This window comes from Capricornis sumatraensis, chromosome 1 (assembly GCF_032405125.1).
Source record: "Capricornis sumatraensis isolate serow.1 chromosome 1, serow.2, whole genome shotgun sequence".
In the NCBI taxonomy this organism is placed as follows: domain Eukaryota; kingdom Metazoa; phylum Chordata; class Mammalia; order Artiodactyla; family Bovidae; genus Capricornis; species Capricornis sumatraensis.
In genome coordinates this window covers 164,445-183,534 of record NC_091069.1, presented here as the reverse complement: position 1 = coordinate 183,534, position 19,090 = coordinate 164,445, and the positions used below count along the sequence as shown (strand labels likewise).

At 50.7% G+C, this 19,090-nt stretch overlaps 1 protein-coding gene across 2 annotated transcripts in view; it reads left to right on the top strand.

The window, feature by feature from the left end:
- Window positions 1–19,090, top strand: part of CACNA1B (calcium voltage-gated channel subunit alpha1 B) — a 207,706-nt gene that overhangs the window by 44,813 nt on the left and 143,803 nt on the right. For both annotated transcript variants that reach the window (XM_068979402.1, XM_068979411.1), the window contains exons 4-6: window positions 1,086–1,177; window positions 2,536–2,688; window positions 4,806–4,996. In XM_068979402.1, the coding sequence (XP_068835503.1) occupies window positions 1,086–1,177; window positions 2,536–2,688; window positions 4,806–4,996 (436 nt within the window). The remainder of the gene's footprint in view (window positions 1–1,085; window positions 1,178–2,535; window positions 2,689–4,805; window positions 4,997–19,090) is intronic.

The following is a 19,090-nucleotide window of genomic DNA, read 5'->3' as shown; positions in this document are numbered from 1 at the left end:
AACAACCCTGAACTTAAAAATAATACATGCTTTAATATTCACATTAAAGTTTAAAAAAACATTCTTTCGTTTTATTAATGTGTGATATGCTTTTTTTGCTATCCAAGTGGACATGTTGAAAAAAGCAAATGGATGGACATATGACCCCGGAGTTCCAGATTTGAGTTCCAGATGTAAATTAGGGAGTAGTAAGCTTTCGGTGGCATTCAAAGCTATTGGGTGGATTCTGAATGGTGAGCCCTGACGTGCTCAAGTTTCAGTCCGGTAGAGGGGGTAGAGCTGACAAAGGGACTCCCAGGGTGTCAGGAAGAAAATGAGAGAGCTGGCCAATGGGCAAGAGAAGAAACCATTCATAGGAGACTGAACTATTGATATTGGCAAGAAAGCTTGACAGAACATTTCAGTGGAATGGTGGGAGTGAGAATGTAGTTGGACAAAGCTGAAGAGAGGCCGAAGAGTTAACAGTGGAGACCAAGGACTGACACTTTGAGTGAGTTTTGGAGTGAAGGGAGCAGAGAAGTTTGCTGGGGTAGGAGGCAGACATGGAATTTTCTGTTTTAAGATGGGAGACACGGGGGCACGCTTGTACGCTAATGGGGCTTTCTGAGCCCTCTGTCGCCTTCTCCACCCTTCATTCCTGTGCTCTCCTGTGGTAGCGCGGGGAGAGGGCCCTGAGGCATCTGTTCAGAAGCCCCTCAAGCTCACTCTTCAGCTCCCAGGATCACCATCGCTCATGAGGCGCTTGGAGTGCAGCTGGGGCTGCCTGGGGACACGGTTCAGGCTAGGACTCGTTTCAAGGACAGACTCAAGGCCGGGCCAGGGACCAGAGACCACGTGTTCTCTCAGGGGTGATGCCTGGAAGGACGGTCATGCTGGTAAAATTCATCACTGGCATTACTGGCGAGGATGTCTGAATGCAGTTCCTGGCCTCCCCTGCCTGGTCCTCTGGTGCTTGGACAGCGGGGGACACAGGCGTGAAGATGTCACCACTCTTGGAAGACAGGACGTGGGTGGTGGGAGGGGCGTGCCCTCTTCTCAGCGCCACGCAGAAGCCCTTACTTCCCGCTTGTCTCTGTTCCTGCCAGGATCCTCGCCACAGCTGGCACTGACTTTGACCTGCGAACGCTGCGGGCTGTGCGTGTGCTGAGGCCCCTGAAGCTGGTGTCTGGGATTCCAAGTGAGTCTGGCAAAAGCAATCAGGCCCAGCCTACCTGGACACTGACCTTGTCCCCTACCCCCGCCACAGCCACAGCGAGGTCCTGACCTCCGGACCCTCTGGTGACTCTGAGCTTGCCACCCTTAGCCCCAGGGAACCAGGCTTGAAGAAGGCAGAAAGAGCCCTTCTCCATTCTCTCCCATTTCCTTGAAAGACTAGAGGGTAACCTGGCTCCCTACATGGAAGCTTTGCTCCTCTCACACCCTTCGCTGTATTTCCAGCTCTTTGCTTCTTTTCCTGGGGTTAAAGGGCAGATGAGAGATGAGCCAAGGTGGTGGGGCAGGGAACACATTCAGAGGCTGCAGAGGGCATCTCTCCTGGCTCAGCCTAGGCGGGGCTGTCAAGACCTGAGACCCGGTTAGGACGCGTGTTCCAGGACTGGGTGGCTTAAGAGGCCGTGTGAGGGCAGAGGGTGGCCAGGTTGCCTTGAGAGTGGTGAGCGCCTGGGCCCATGTTCCTCCAGGCCAGTGGGAGTTTGGATTTCCTTCAGGGCCTGGGTGGCAGGCCCAGAACTCTGTCACCTGAGCCCACTGCAAGGAAGCCTGCTGGTCAGCTCCCTGTACTGCCCCAAGACCCTGCCAGGAAGAAGTTCAGGCCTGTACCCCGGAGCGAGTTCAAGGCTGGAAGTGGGGATGGTTCCCCTGGCCTGGACATACTCATGCCCTACAGTCAGTGGTAAAACCCTCCTTGGGAGTAGTCCCCCTGTTTTCCTTTCCCTCAGGAGTGGGTCTGTCAGGAACCCTTATTTTTCATTCCCAGCATCCCCTCCACTTAGTTCCCATGATCCCCTGCTCTTCCCTTCCAGCATCCCCTGTTCTTCATTCCCAGAATCCCCTGCTCTTAGTTCCCAGGATGCCCTGCTCTCCCTCCCAGGATGCCCTGCTTTCAGCTCCCAGGAGTTCCTCCTCTTGCCTATCAGGACGCTCCGCTTTTGCTCCACCCTGAGCCCTCCACAGACTCAGAGTTCTCGTCAGCACTTCCTACTGATAACCCCACACACCGTCCCTCCCTCTAACTGGGACTCTGCTCAGTCCACGTCCCCACAAGACCCCTGTGCTTTGTCCCCCACCTCTAGGACGCTCAGCTCCACCCCGTGGAGGCACTCACTGTTCCGTCCTGCTTCCCCACCACTCCCTGTCTGACCCCCGCTTGGAGGGCCCAGCTCCGTCCTTTGGCCTCGTGAACGCTCATTGCTCCACGCTTGGCCCAGGACTCTCTGCCCTGCCCACCCAGGCTCTGGCTGTTCTGTCCACACCGCAGCCCTCTTCCTGCTCTGCCCACTGTGCTCCTGACCTGCCTGCTTCCCCTGCTCTGCCCAGGTTTGCAGGTGGTGCTCAAGTCCATCATGAAGGCCATGGTCCCGCTCCTGCAGATCGGGCTGCTGCTCTTTTTCGCCATCCTCATGTTCGCCATCATTGGCCTCGAGTTCTACATGGGCAAATTCCACAAGGCTTGTTTCCCCAACAGCACAGGTGAGGCCGTGGAGCGCCTGTTGGACCCAGAGGAGGGCCACAGACTCATTCGTCCTGGAGAGACTCACTGTTCTGGGCCCTGAGGGGGCCTTCTAGGTGCTAGACAGAGGAACCGGACACAGGCGAGAATCTGATAAACGCAAGCACACGAAGCAATGGCAGAAGTGACCGTAGTGACTTCTAGGAGGGAAACAAGGGAGCCATCTGAAACAGAATGACTGGGGGCCTGTTTCACAGAGAGTAGCCTGGGGAGGCCTCTCTGTCAGGGTGACAGTTGGACAGCGGCCTGAGTGCGGTGAGAGGGGGCCCATTCCGCAGCCTGCCGGGAGCCCTGGTCACAAGGCCTAGTGAGTGTGAAAGGCCAGAGTGAGAAGCAGCGAGTGCAGGGGCACCCTGTGCCTTCAGGCCATGGTAGGGCTCTGAATCATATTCCTAGAGAAGTGGGAGGACAGTGGGGCCTTGAGTGGGCACTGGTACCCTCTGACTGTTCGGGCTGCTCTGGGGAGGCAGATCACACAGGGGAGAGGCCGAGAGTTGAGTCTCAGCCCAGGAGAGGTGGAGGGAGGCTGGGGCCGGGCTGTTGGCAGTTGGTGTCGTCTTAGTCACTAAGTTGTGTCTGACTCCTTGTGACCCCAAGAACTGTAGTCCGCCAGGCTTCTCTGTCCACGGGATTCTCCAGGCAAGAATACTGGAGTGGGTTGCCATTTCCTTCTTTTGGGGATCTTTCCAGACCAGGGATTGAACCCACGTCTCCCGCACTGGCAGGCACGTTCGTTGTCGCAGAGCACCGGGGAACCGGTGTGGCTCTTAGCATCTGTCATGCTCTGGGTATATTTTGCAGTGTGGCCTGCTGGGCCATCTGGGTTTTCCGGGCAATTGTGTGTGGAGTAAGAGAAAGTGGAGAGTTAAGGGTGACACAAAGGTGTGTGTCTTGAGCTACAAACACATTAAAGGAGGAAACCTGTATGACCCTCTCAATAGAGGCAGGAAAAGTTTTTATTAAAGTTTAAATCATTCGTAATTTTAAAAGCCCTCTTAATCAAACTGGAAATAAGGGGAATTTTCTTAAACTTCCTAAAACTCCCTTCAGACATCACACTTTGTCATCAGTCGTGAGAGCTCTTTCTTTGGAGTGGGAAGTGAGATAAAGGCACACACGGCCACTTCTGATCCATGTAGCCTGGGTTGTGGCCAGCGATGTGAGGCAAGAAAAAGAACAAAAACTCCAAGAGGAATATGAAAGGAGGAAATCAAACTCATTATTCACAGAGAATACAATTGTCTACAAATAGACACACAAGGACTTCCTGGCTTTCTTTATGAGCATATATTAAGATAATTGGAAGGAAAGGAATAAACTTGTGTGATCAATTTTGCCTTCTAAATCTGGGAATATTTGCTTCCCATCCTAGCTATTCCTAAAAATTTCCCCTATCCTGGTAGGAGAGCTTTTCCATGTGTTGTTATGCATTTTTTAAGAATCGTTTTTTCTTTAGGTTTTGGGAGGGAGGGATTAGCCTGAGCTGCTTGCCTCCTTATTCCAGAGGTTAGCCCTGGTCTTCTGGGATTTCTTTAACATCTCTTGTGTGGCTCCTGGCTGCCAGCAAGAGCGCATCCCCTATGCTGGGGCCAGTGCCAGGAGACCTGGGCCCTGAGGCCCAGCCGTGCCCTGGGCCTGTGTTGGTCAACCTGCCTGAGGAGCACCGGGGAGGCAGGGCTCCGTCCAGCTTGGTTCTGGCCCCAGAGTGACGAGACCTACATGTTGGGGAAGTCTGGGTGGAGGTTTGGCTGTGGGACAGTTGGGGCGGTGGCGATAGGACGAGTAGGAGGTTAGGAGTTGGTTGTTGTTGATTTTAAGGTGAACGAGTTCTCAGCATGTCTACACAGTGACGGGCAGTGTCTGTGGGGAAGGAGACGGTGACCAGCTATTCCTGAGAGGGTGGGGCTGAGGGTGGGGCTGAGGATGGAGGCAGGGCAGGCGCAGGGGTGGCAGGAGGCAGTCTCCCTTGGTGCCTGACCCCTTTCTCCCGTGATGAGGTCTCTGGGCCCCGCAGTCCCAGCAGGGCTGGCGACCTCGGTGCTCCTCAGCACAGCCCTGCCTGCTCCTCTCCTCACAGACGCAGATCCGGTGGGTGACTTCCCGTGCGGCAGGGAGGCCCCGGCGCGGCTGTGCGAGGGCGACACCGAGTGCCGGGAGTACTGGGCGGGCCCCAACTTCGGCATCACCAACTTCGACAACATCCTGTTCGCCATCCTGACGGTGTTCCAGTGCATCACCATGGAGGGCTGGACCGACATCCTCTACAACGTGAGTCCAGTCTTGGTCCAGGAGCTCCTGGGCCCCTCTGGGGCGAGGCTTCTGTCCAGCCCCTGGCTCCCTTCTCCCCCCAGGGTGGAACACAGGCTCCCTCGGGCAGCTCCTCTGCAGGGCCACGGGCCTGGGCTCTGGAGTCTCCAGGCAACTTCTGTTTTGAAAGTGAAGGTGAGGGCTGGGTGGTGAAGGTTAGAAAAAACAGTTCCAGAGAAGGTGGACCTGCCACTGCTGGTGACGGGGGCCCTGCATATGCAGGCGTGGGAGTGCGGCTCGGAGAAGCTAGTTAGCTCGCTCTGGGCTTGAGGCAGCAGGCTGCTGCCCCGTGAGCAGGAGGAGCAGGGCTGAGGTGCAGGGAGGGTGCACTGATTGTGCCAGGGTCCTGGGGGTGGGAAGTGGGGTCTGGGGGATGCTGGGGGTGGGAAGTGGGGACTGGGGGATCCTGGGATGGGAACCAGGGTCCTGGGGGTGGGAACTGTGTTGTACATCTTTGCTTGCTCCCCTCTGAGTCTCCCTCCTGCCCTCCTGCTCGCCCTCCCCGTCTTCCCTGTCATTAGAACTCTTGTCCAGCCCAGCAGTGTAAGGTGGTCTGGGGGTGGGTGCTTGTGGACAGAAGCTGGGTATTATGCCCTCTGGGGCTTCCTGATGACCTGTCTCATGCCTGCCTCCCCTCCACCTGAGGCTCTTCTTGGGGACTCCTGGGTAGCTCTCAGTGTCTTTTTTTGTGTGATGACCCCTCATCCCCACAGAGCTGCCCTCTAGAGTCTTGTGATTGTGGGCATGAGAACAGTTAAGTTAGAAGAAATGGAGGAAGACAGTGCATTTGAAACAGGAATTTTGGAAGGTCTGGCTGGTGGATTGCTGTGTTTTGGTAGCTAGGGGGTATGTTGTGCCTGGGAGCTGCGGAGGGGACTTTGTGGAGTGTGAGGTACTTCACTTTGAACCTGTCACTTGTGCACTGGGGATGGGGCTTGGGCCGCCAGCCTCTGGAGTAGCCACGTGCTTCTGGCATGAACAAGGATGGGAGGGACAGGCTGGAATCCTCTGCTCTGAGACTCGTCTTAGAGTTCATGGAGACTTGGTGGGTCTCAGGGCTGGACATCTGGCAGTGCATGGTAAGTGCCGGCTGGGCAGGAAGGTGGCAGAGGGTGAGTTATGGAAGGGCTGGCCCGAAGTCCACTGAGCCAGAGCCCTCCTTGGAGACAGAGTCGTGTCTGATTCCAGGCTTGGCCGTGCTCTCCCTGCAGCCAATCCAGGAGCAATTTCCACAAAGACAAACCGTAAAAATAGCTGGAGAGGGCCACATCCCTGCCAGCCCCATTGAGCGGGGCACTGTGTGAGCCATGGGACCTGGCCACTGCCCAGGTGACTCAGCCTGGTGGGCCTGTGCCCCCAGAGGCGGGGTGGGTGGGAGGCGCTGGTCGGGAAGGGCCCCAGGGGCTCCCCTGACACGGACTTCCAGGGGGCACACTGGGTGCAGACGCTGAGGGCACGGTGGCAGCAGGAGGCTTCCGACAAGTAATGCCAGCCAGTGACGGCAAGTTCTGCGGAGGGAGCAGGAGGGGGAGGGGCAGGGGTGGCGGGTCGGGGGCGCTGGGAAAGCAAGGTCTGTGGGGTCTGGGAGCCAGACGCGCAGAGCCTGACGGCAGGGCTGGGGAGCCCTCAGGGCACCGGCACGCCGTGCAGGGTGTGGGCCATGAGCCTGGTGCCCGGAGCCGGTGGCTGAGAACGCGGAGTCTGCTCCACACGCAGGGGTTACGGGGCCAGGAGCTGGAGGGCAGACAGGCTTTGTTCTCTCCCGTCCGCACCAGGCGTTGGACCCAGGTCCTCGGCAGTGCAAGCGCAGAGTCCGGACCCCTGCGCCGCCAGGAACGTCCGCAGACAGGACGTTGGAAGAGCGCTCCGCGGCGCGAGAGGCCGCCTCTCCCCGCAGCCCGGGGCCGCGGCGCTCGGTTGCCTCAGACGTGCCGCGCGGTGGAGCCTGCGAGGGCGGCGCCTCGGGCCTGCGCCCTGCGCGGGGGGCGGGAGGGGCCTGCGCCGGGCAGAGCCGCGCGGAGACGCGCTGCCGGGGCGCTGGCGGGGCTGGCGGGCGGGTCCCCGTCTTGAGGAGAAACGGCCGTCTGGGTTCTGAGGAGGCTGGGTCCCGAAAGAGCCCACACAAGCGTCCTGGGAGGGACGAGTCCGCTGCGGGCTCCTGGCCGGCCGGGGAGGTGGGCCATCTTGGGCCGGCGGGCCCCGTGCGAGGAGGACCGCCCCCCATCCACTCCGCCGCTCAGTAGCGCTGGGGCCGGAGGCCCTGGAAGGAGGGGCAGTGCGAGGCGCGGTGGGCAGAGAGGGCCGCGCTGTCCTTTCCCTCTGAAAGCAGCCAGCTGTGCAGGCCCGCGGAGGAGGGACGATGGTCTCGGTGAGAAGCACGGCAGCTGGGACGGGACGCTTGAGTGAGAAGCACGGCAGCTGGGACGGGACGCTTGAGTCCTGAGTGCAGCCTGGGTTTCCTGCTTGCGTTGATTGTCGCAGGGCCTATCCGCATTCTCGCCCTCGGCTGTGACTGTGTGCAGAGGGACCGTAGGAGGTAAACGCTGTGGGTTTAGGGTTAGGTGCATGTGGTCTTGGATCTGTGCATCGCACTGGTTCTGTGGGGATCTGAGGAAGGGGCCTTGGATGTGTAGGGGAAAAGCTCCATTTTGAAGTTAGCGCAGACCGAACTTGCTCACCGGCTCCATGTGCTGTTTAATGTGAAGGAAAGAGGGATCAAAGACGCTGTGACTCGAGCCATTAGGGAACGTGGAGCCGTTTCCTGAGAAGGGGAGAAGGGTGACTGTGGAATTTTGTTTTAGCAGAGCGTTGTGGTGGACACTGAGAACTCTGCTTTGTCCCTAGGAAGCTGAACACACTGTTTCATCCAAGTGGAGGTGCTGAGTATACAGTTGAGTGTATGAGAAGGGAGTCTGGGGGGACAGCAGGGCTGAGGGTGCATGTGTGAAGTCATGGGCGATGTTTCAAATGACAAGACAGGATGAGATCGCCCAGTGTGAATGTGTGGAGCTAGACGCAAGATGGCTAGACATGGAGGTGTGTGAGCCTCTGGCTGTCGGGAGACTTCCAACATCCAGAAGCCAAGTAGGAGAGGAGGAGCCAGCGAAGAGCGCGAGGCGGGCCTGAGGGGCGCCGGAGCCCCGCAGCGTGCCGTGTCCTGGAAGCCAAGCACCGCGTTTCCAGAGTGATTCCAGACCAGCTGTCGCCGAGAAGTCCCAGGAGACGTGCAGTTAGTGGGAATAGAGCCTCGGAATGCACAGGTTACAGGGGCCAAGATTGAAGGTGAGGATGGCAGGGCAGTGAGGCACCTGCAGGGACACGTGGGAGCTGGCTCCTTTTTTAAATGAAACTTTTTGTTTGTGGTAAGGTAGGTTCACATGCAGTTGTAAGAATTAATACGGAGAGAGCCCATGTATGCTTTGCCTGCTTCCGCCAACAGCCTGCAGAACCAGGACGGTGACCCTGCTGCAGGGGAGTCAGAACGTCCCGTTGGCAGGGCATCCCGCTGCCCTCTGATGGCCATGCCCGCCTCTCTCTCACCCTCAACCCTGGTCAGCACTTGCCTTTTGCCGCATCGATAATTCTGCCTTTTCAAGAACGTTCTGTAGATGAAACCAGACCCTGTGTATTGACTATTGGGTATTGGCTATTTTCCCCTCAGCATAATTCTCTGGAGACACATCTGGATCATTGCATGTCAGCAGTTTCTTCATTTCTTTTTTTTTGCTGAGTGGTCCCCAAGCTGTGAGTGGACTACAGTGTTCAATACTCACCTGGTAAAGGACATGTGTGTTGTCTCTGCCTGGGGTTAGCACGGATAAAGGTGCTCTACACGTTTGTGCGCAGATTTAAAAAGAATCTATTTATTTTTGGCTGTGCTGGGTCTTGGTTGGGGTCTGCTCTCTCGTTGCGGTACGTAGGTTTCTTGTTGCGGCAGCTTCTCTCGCTGTGGAGCGCGGCTCTAGAGTGTGCGGCCTCACGAGCTGTGGCGAGTGGGCTCGGCAGCTTCTCTCGCTGTGGAGCGGGCTCCAGGGTGTGCAGCCTCAGGAGCTGTGGCGAGTGGGCTCGGCAGCTTCTCTCGCTGTGGAGCGGGCTCCAGGGTGTGCAGCCTCAGGAGCTGTGGCGAGTGGGCTCGGCAGCTTCTCTCGCTATGGAGCGGGCTCCAGGGTGTGCAGCCTCAGGAGCTGTGGCGAGTGGGCTCGGCGGTTGCAGCTCCTGGGCTCTAGAGTGTGCAGCCTCAGCAGCTGTGGCGAGTGGGCTTGGCGGTTTCTCCTGCTGTGGAGCGGGCTCCAGGGTGTGCAGCCTCAGGAGCTGTGGCGAGTGGGCTCGGCGGTTGCAGCCCCTGGGCTCTAGAGTGTGCAGCCTCAGGAGCTGTGGCGAGTGGGCTCGGCGGTTGCAGCCCCTGGGCTCTAGAGCGCAGGCTCAGTAGTTACTTGGAACCTTCCTGCAGCCCCTGGGCTCTAGAGTGTGCAGCCTCAGGAGCTGTGGCGAGTGGGCTCGGCGGTTGCAGCCCCTGGGCTCTAGAGCGCAGGCTCAGTAGTTACTTGGAACCTTCCTGCATCCCCTGGGCTCTAGAGTGTGCAGCCTCAGGAGCTGTGGCGAGTGGGCTCGGCAGTTGCAGCCCCTGGGCTCTAGAGCGCAGGCTCAGTAGCTACTTGGAAGCTTCCTGCAGCCCCTGGGCTCTAGAGCGCAGGCTCAGTAGCTACTTGGAAGCTTCCTGCAGCCCCTGGGCTCTAGAGCGCAGGCTCCGTAGCTACTTGGAACCTTCCTGCAGCCCCTGGGCTCTAGAGCGCAGGCTCAGTAATTACTTGGAACCTTCCTGGATCAGAGATTGAGCTCGTGTCTCTTGCATTGGCAGGCAGATTTGTTACCACTGAGCCACCAGGGAAGGAAGTCCTGTGGGCAGGCTTTTGTGCAAATGAAAGTTTTCATTTCTCTGGGTTAAATGCTCAAGAGTACAATTTCTGGGTTGTATGTTTAATTTTTTTAGGAAACTAACGCCTTTCAAAGACCTGCGTTCTTTTGAATCCACCAGCAATGTATGATTGACCTAGTTTTTCTATCTCCTTACTGATGTTCGGTGTTTTAACTTCAGCCACTCTGGCTGTGCAGACGTGTCGTCATGGGTTTCCCAGTGGCCGATAAGCTGAGCCTCTCTTCGTGCTGATTTGCCGTTTGGGCGTCTTCTCCAGGGAAATGTCTCTCCCTGTCTTTGGCTCATGGCCTGGACTGCTCTTTCGCTCTGCAGTTCCTGTATATATTCTAGATGTGAATTGTTTGTCAGATGCACGGTTTGCAAAAATGTTCTCTGAGTCAGTAGCTTGGCTGTTCATACTCCTCACCTGACATATCAAGGAACATACATATTTAATTTGGATAAAGTCTTGTTTAGCAGTTTTTCCTCTTGTGGACTGCGTTTTTGGCATAAAATCTAGTAACTCTTTGCCTAGTCCTAAATCAAATATTTTCTCCTATATTTTTTCTAACATTTTTATTATTTTACTTGTAAGTCTGTGACCCTTCTTGTGTTAATCTTTGTATAAAGTGTGAAGTTTAGGTTGAGGAATGCCCCCCCGCCCCCTCCCTCCCTCCTTCCCTTTCTCTCTCTTTCGCTCTCCCTTCTTCCTCCCTTTCTCCGGGTTTTGGACACCCAGTTGCTCCAGCAACACTTGTTGACATGCTGTATTTCCTCCACTGAGTTGAGTTTGCACCTTTGCAGGCGACCCACTGGGGATGCTTGCGTGGGTCCATCTCCGTTCCGGCGAGCTCCGTGTCTGCCCCTCTGCCAGCGCCGCACAGCCCTCAGTGTTGCAGCTGTGCTGTAAGCCCCTTAAGCCAGGTAGACCCCTCCCATTTCATTCAGTTTGGGAGGATTGGCATCTTTACCATATTGGGTCTTTCAATCCATGACACGGAGCATCTCTGCCTTTGTTTAGACTGTCTTTGATTTCTTCAATCAGAAGTTTATAGTTTTCAGCATACGAGTCCTGTATATGTTTGTTAAATTGTAAATGGTTTTGTATTTTAACTCTTGGTGTCCGCATATATTTTCATTGCTAGTATCCTAGGTGGCGAGGGGTAAAGAGTCCGCCTGCCAGAGCGGGAGCCACGAGAGTGAAGGGTTTGATCTCTGGGTCAGGAAGGTCCCCCGAGGAGGAAATGGCAGCCCACTCAGTCTTCTTGCCTGGAAACCTCCATGGACAGATGAGCCACAGGGTCGCAAAGAGTCAGACACGCCTGAGTGACTGGGCACAGAAGCATATAAAGAAATACAACTGATTTCTGTGAGTCGATCCTATATTCCTGACCTTTCTGAACTCACTTATTAGTTCTAGGAGATTTTTTGGCGATTCCTTGGGATTTCCTATATAGATAGACATGTCATTTCTAAATAGGAATAGTTTCTTTTTTTCTGACCTGTATGCCTTTTATGTTCTAATTTTTTAAAGTCTTTATTGAATTTGTTACAATATTGCTTCCATTTCATGTTTGTTTTTTTTTGGCCATGAGACAAGTGGGGTCTAGTTCCCTAAGCAGAGATAAAACCTGTACCCCCTACATTGGAAGGCGAAGTCTTAACCACTGGACCACCAGGAAAGTTCCCCTGTATGCCTTTTATTTTCTGGCTCTTGCTTGATTTCAGTGGCTAAAACGTCCACCATCACAGTAATTAACTTGGCGTAGTGAGCGCAGACATACTTTCCGTGCCCCTGAGCTCAGGGGGAAGGCACTCAGTTTTCCCTGCTAAGGTGTGATGTTCAGTCAGTTTTTTGCAGATGCTCTTTATCAAGCTGAGTCAGTCCTTGGATTCCTATTTTTTCTGAGAGTTTTACCATGAATGGGTGTTGAGTTTTGTAAAATGCTTTTTCTGCTTTGCTTTGCTTATGTGATTTTTTTCCTTTAGCCTGTTAATGGTGGATTACACTGACTGACTTTTGAATATTGAACCAACATTGCATTCCTGGAATAAACCCGTATGCTCATAGTGTACAATTATTTTATACACTGCTTAATTCTATTTGCTGATATTTTTTCAAGGTAGACTGTATATGTGTATAGTTGATTAGCAATGTTGTGCCAATCTCTGATATATAGCAAAGTGACTCAACTATACATATATACATTCTTTTGCATGTTCTTTTCCATTACAGGTTATCGCAGTATATTGAATATAGCTCCCTGCACTATACCGTAGGACCTCGCTGTTCATCCATTCTAAGCCTTATCGCTCTCACCTGCCAACCCCCGCTTCCCAGCATGCCCTCTCCCTCCCCCTCCTGCTCACAACCACAAGTCTCTGTGTCTGCGCACCTGCTTCTGTTTTGTCGTTGCTGTTTGGTTGCGAAGTTGTGTCTCGCTATTTGCGATCCCATGAACTGAAGCACATCAGGCTTCCTTTTCCTTCACTGTCTCCCTGAGTTTGCTGAAACTCATGTCCATCTAGTCAGTGATGCCATCCCACCATCTTATCTGCTGCCACCCCTTTCTCCTCTTGCCCTCAGTCTTTCCTGGCATCAGGCTCTTTTTTTAATGAGTTGGTTCTTTGCATCAGATGACCAAAGTATTGGAGCTTCAGCAGCAGTCCTTCTCATGAATATTCTGGGTTGATTTCCTTTAGGATTGACTGGTTTGATCTCCTTGCTGTCCAAGGACTCTCAAGAGTCTTCTCCAGCACCATAATTCAGAAGCACCAATTCTTTCACATCCGTATGTGATTGCTGGAAAAACCACAGCCTTGACTATGTGGGCTTTTGTTGGCAAGTGATGCCTCTGACTTTTTAATACACTGTCTAGGTTTGTCATAACTTTTCTTCCAAAGAGGAAGCGTCTTTCAATTCGTGACTGCAGTCACCGTCCGCAGTGGTTCTGAAGCCTAAGAAGATGGTGTGGCGCTGTTTCCGCTTTATCTCCATCCATTTGCCATGACGTGATGGAGGTGGACGCCATAATCTTCATTTTTTTGAGTGTTGAATTTTAAGGCAGCTTTTTCACTCTCCTCTTTCACTTTCATCAAGAGTTTCTTTAGTTTGTCTTCACTTTCTGCCTTAAGGGTGGTGCCATCTGCATGTCTGAGGTTGTTGATAATTCTCTTGGCAATTTTAATTCGGGCTTGTGAGTCATCCAGCCGGCATTTCTCATGATGTACTCTGCATATAAGTTAAATAAGCAGGGTGACAATATACAGCCTCGACGTACTCCTTTCCCAATTTGGAACCAGTCCGTTGTTCCAAGTTCAGTTCTAGCTGTTGCTTTTTGTCCTGCATACAGGTTTCCTGGGAGGCAGGTCAGGTGGTCTGGTATTCCCATCTCTTTAAGAATACTCCGCAGTTTGTTGTGATCCACACAGTCAAAGGCTTTAGTATAGTCAGTGAAGCAGAAGTAGAGCCTTTTTTGGAATTCCCATGATTTTTCTATGATCCAGCGGATGTTGGCAATTTGATCTCTGGTTCTTCTGCCTTTTCTATAATCCAGCTGCTACATCTGGGAGTTCTTGGTTCATGAACCGCTGAAACCTCAGTCAGTTCAGTTCAGGCGCTCAGTCGTGTCCGACTCTCTGCGACCCCATGAGCCGCAGCACGCCAGGCCTCCCCGTCCATCACCATCTCCCGGAGTTCACTCAGACTCACGTCCATGGAGTCGGTGATGCCGTCCAATCATCTCATCGTCTGTCGTCCCCTTCTCCTCCTGCCTTCAGTCTTTCCCAGCATCAGGGTCTTTTCAAATGAGTCAGTTCTTCACATCAGGTGACCAAAGTATTGGAGTTTCAGCTTCAGCATCAGTCCTTCCAGTGAATGTTCATGACTGATCTCCTCTAGGAGGGACTGGTTGGATCTCCTTGTAGTCCAAGGGACTCTCAAGAGTCTTCTCCAACACCACAGTCCAAAAGCATCAGTTCTTTGGTGCTCAGCTTTCTTTATGGTCCAACTCTCACGTTCATACACGACTACTGGAAAAACCACAGCTTTGACTAGATGGACCTTTGTTGGCAAAAAAACAAAAAACAAAAAACAAACACAACACCTTTGTTGGCTGAAACCTAGCTTGGAGAATTCTGAGCATAATCTAGCATGTGAAAAGAGTGCAATTGTACGGTAGTTTGAGCATTCTTTGGCATTGCCCTTCTTTGGGATTGGAATGAAAACTGACCTTTTCCAGTCCTGTGGCCTCTGCTGAGTTTTCCAAATTTGCCAGCATATTGAGTGCAGCACTTTCACAGCATCATCTTTTAGGATTTGAAGTAACTCAGCTGCATCCAGCTGAACTACTTTTTGAAGATTTTCATCAACTAAAAACGAAACCCTGTATCTGTTAGTAGTCACTTCCCATTCCTCCATTCCCCTAGCCTCTGGCAAAGACTAATATATGCTGTCTCCTTATATTAGTCTCTTCCAGACATTTCATCCAAATGGACTCCTACAAGATGTGGGAGTTTGTGTTTTCAGGGCCCCTCCATGTTATGCAAGTATCAGGATTTCATTGCTTTATTATCAAAGGTGGTTCCGTTGTGTGGGTGCACCCACTTCTGTCTGTATTTCATCAGGTGGACATTTTTGGGCTGTCTCCACTGGTTTACATCATGAATGATGCTGCTGTGGACATTTGTGCACGAACTTTGTGTGGACTATGTTCTCATTTCTCTTAGATGTGCACCTAGGAGTGAAATTTCTGGGTCATATGGTAACTCTGTGTTTAACCTTTTGAAGAACTGCCAAATTGGTTTCCAAAGTGGTTGCAACATTTTACACCCCACCAGGAGTGTACCAGTGCTCCAAACTGTCTACATCCTCACCAGCCCTTGGGCTTCCCAGGTGGCACTAGTAGTGAAGGACCCGCCTGTCAGTGCAGAAGGTGAGCGTTCGATCCCTGGGTTGGAAAGATCCCTTGGAGCAGGAAATGACACCCCACTCCAGTGTCCTTGCCTGGAAAGTCCCAGGGGCAGAGGAGCCTGATGGGCTGTAGTTCACGGAGCTGCAAAGAGTCAGACATGACAGAGTGACTGAGCATACCCATACACGTCACCAACACTTGTCTGTCTTTTTAATTTTAATCATCCTAGTAAAATTCATTTTTAAATTTAACCAGTCAACCATGAAGTGAAGTGGTTTCATTTTAGCTTTGATTTGTATTTTCCATGGGAAATAGATGGGGAAACAGTGGAAACATTGTCAGACTGTATTTTTTTGGGCTCCAAAATCACTGCAGATGGTGACTGCAGCCATGAAATTAAAAGACGCTTACTCCTTGGAAGAAAAGTTATGACCAACCTAGACAGTATATAGAAAAGCAGAGACATTACTTTGCTGACTAAGGTCCGTCTAGTCAAGGCTGTGGTTTTTCCAGTGGTCATGTATGGATGTGAGAGTTGGACTGTGAAGAAAGGTGAGCGCCAAAGAATTGATTCTTTTGAACTGTGGTGTTGGAGAAGAGTCTTGAGGGTCCCTTGGACTGCAAGGAGATCCAACCAGTCCATCCTAAAGGAGATCAGTCCTGGGTGTTCGTTGGAAGGAATGATGCTAAAGCTGAAGCTCCAGTACTTTGGCCACCTCATGCGAAGAGTTGACTCATTGGAAAAGACTGTGATGCTGGGAGGGATTGAGGGCAGGAGGAGAAGGGGACGGAAGAGGATGAGATGGCTGGATGGCATCATGGACTCGATGGACGTGAGTCTGAGTGAACTCCGGGAGTTGGTGATGGACAGGGAGGCCTGGCATGCTGGGGTTCATGGGGTCGCAGAGAGTCGGACACGACTGAGCGACTGGACTGAACTGAACTGAACTGAACTGAGTGACTCATGATGCTGAGCGTCTCTTACATGACCATCTACCATTTTCTATCTTCTTTAGATGAATACGTATTCAGATCCTTTGCCCAGTTAAAGATTAGGTTCTTTGTCATTTTACCATTGACCTGTAAGATTTCTTTATACATTATGAACACTGGACCCTTATCAGATGTTTCAGATGATTTGAGAATATTTTCTCACACTTTGTGAGGTATCTTGTCACTATTCTGATGGTGTTATTCGAAGTAAAAAAGATTTTTATTTTGATGAAGTCCAATTTTCCGGTTTTTCTTTCCACTGTTGGTGTCATATCTAAGAATCCTTTACCTAATCCAAAGTGATGAAAATTTACTTCTGTGTTTTATAGTTTTGGCTCATATATTTAGGTCTATGATCCATTTGGATTTCATTTTTGATGTGTGGTAGGGTCCAATTTAATTTTTTGTCTGTGGATAGCCACTTGTCTCAGCACCCTTTGTTGGAAAGAGTGTACTCTCCCCACTGAATTGCCTTGGCATATTTATTTTAAGAAATTTTGCATCATAAATATGAGTTTATTTCTAGATCATCAGTTCTATTTCATTGATCAATATGTCTGTCCCTTTGTAGGGGAAGTTTTAAAATCACGATATCACTTTCCTTAATAGTTATTGGACTATATTTATACTGGGTGAGTTGTAGTAATTTGTGTTTTAGAAAAATTAATCTACTTCATCCATGTCGTCTAATGCATTTAGAGTTGTCTGCAGTGTTCCTTAATTACCCTTTTAATGTTTCTTGGGTCAGTCGTGTGGTACCCTGTTTCATTACTGATATTGATAATTTATGTCTTCTCTTTTTCTTGCTCAGTATTGCCAGAGGTATGTCAATTTTACTGTGTTTTCCAAGAGCAAACTTTTTCAAAAATTGATTTTCTCTATTGTTTGTATTTTCAACTTTGTTGATCTCTGTTTTTATCTTTGTTGTTTACTTTCTTCTACTTGGTTTGAGTTTGTTTTGCACTTCCTTTTCTAAATGCTTCAGGTAGAAGCTTAGATTATTGGTTTGAGACTTTTCCTTCTTTTGTAAAGTATTTAGTAACACAAATCCCTTCCTACAGTTGCTTTAGCCATGTCGTTCAGATTTGATGTCTTATATTTTCATTTTCCTTCAGTTCAGAATTTTAGAATTTCCTGGAGAATTCCTCTTTGATACATACATTGTTTAGAATGTGTTTGGAGAGTTTCCCATCATCTTTCTGTTACTTGTCTCTTGTTTGATTTTATTAGGGTTAGAGAACATACTAAATTGGAAAAACTTTTCAATTCTTTTAGGGTTATTGAGACTTTCTTATGGCTCAGGATATGGTCTGTCTTCGCATAAGTGTCAGGTACACTTGAAAAGAGTGTTTGTAACTTGTTATTGTGAGCTGTGTGTATAAATGTCAACTAAATCCTGTTGGTTGATGGTGAGTTCTCTCACACCCTTGCTGACCCCCTGTCTGGCTGCCTTATCAATTTCTGAGAGAGAGGTGTTGGGGTTTCCAACTGTGATTGTGCGCTTGCCGTTTCTCCTTTCAGTTCTGTCAGCATTTGCTTCACGCGTGTTATAGTTCATTTGTTAGGCATCTACACATTTAGAATCTCTAAATGTCTTCTGGATGAACTGACCATTTTATCATTATAATATATCCCCCAATTTTTGAAAGTTCTCTTAATGCCACTTCAGTTTTATGAAAGACGTCCATTAGTGCTTTTTCCCACTAACCAAAAGAAACCCGTGGAGGATTTATGCTTTTGTGAAACAAGGTGAAAAGAGAAAATAATATTCAGTGTTTGTTTTGGAGCAAGCTATTATAGTGGCAGTGTGCCCCCCAAGCAGCAAGAGTGGCACTGCCAAGCTCATCCCTGGGTACTACACTAGCATCTCAGCACCAGACAGGCCATAACTTTGCTGTGTCTGGGAGCATCTGTGCTTTATCTCGGTTTATTTTCTGTATCTGTTAGCACATGGTATCCTGTGGTGATTGATTATTCTTTTGCTTTACACCATTGTGGCTTAGAAAGACTCATAGGAATGCACTGCTTTCAGATTGTGGGGAAACCTGTATGTGTTCCTGTGTCTCTGGAGACATTTTTTGGTTCTAATGTCTTCTTTATCTAATTTAATATAGCTACTACAGTTTCCATTTGACACATGTTTATATGATGTTTCTTTTTCCATATTTCACTTTCAACCTGCCTATCTATCACGTGAAAGTCGCTCAGTCACGTCCAACTCTTTGCAACCCTGTGGACTGTAGCCTGCCAGGCTCCTCTGTCCATGGAATTCTCCAGGCCAGAATACTGGAGTGGGTAGCTATTCCCTTCTCCAGGGGATCTTTCCAACCCAGGGATCGAACCCAGGTTTGCTCTCCCGCATTGTGGGCGGGTTCTTTACCATCTGAGCCACCAGAGAAGCCCAAGAACCCTGGAGTGGATAGCCTATCTCTTCTCCAGAGGATCTTCTGGACCCAGGAATCGAACCGGGGTCTCCTGCTTTGCAGGTGGATTCTTTACCAGCTGAGCTACCTGCCTAAATTGTTATATTTGAAATGAGTTTCTTGTAGACAAAACAACGTTGGGTCATGTTTTTAAATTCAGTAGCTACTCTTTGTCTTTTAATTCATTTATGCAAAGCATTAACATATAATGTAATTATTGATATGTTAAAGCTCACATCTGCCATTTTGTTTATTTATTTTTTATTTGCTGTTTGTTTTAGCTTTTTGTTTATTTTCTTTTTCATGCCTTCTTGGAAAAAAAAATTTCATTTTCATTTACCTAGCTGTTTTTACTCTTGCCTGGAAGATCCCATGGACAGAGGAGCCTGGTGGGCTGCAGTCCATGGGGTCGCTAAGAGTCAGATACGACTGAGCAACGTCACTTTTTCACGCATTGGAGAAGGAAATGGCAACCCACTCCAGTGTTCTTGCCTGGAGAATCCCAGGGATGGGGGAGCCTGGTGGGCTGCCGTCGATGGGGTTGCACAGAGTCAGACACGACTGAAGCGACTTAGCAGCAGCAGCAGCAGCAGCTGTTTTTAAGTGTATCTCTGCTGTTTTAGTAGTTGCTGTATATCTTATTCTATGATAGATAGAGTGCCTGATGAACTATGGATGGAGGTTTGCGACATTGTACAGGAGACAGGGATCAAGACCATCCCCATGGGAAAGAAATGCAAAAAGGAAAAATGGCTGTCTGGGGAGGCCTACAAATAGCTGTGAAAAGAAGAAAAGTGAAAAGCAAAGGAGA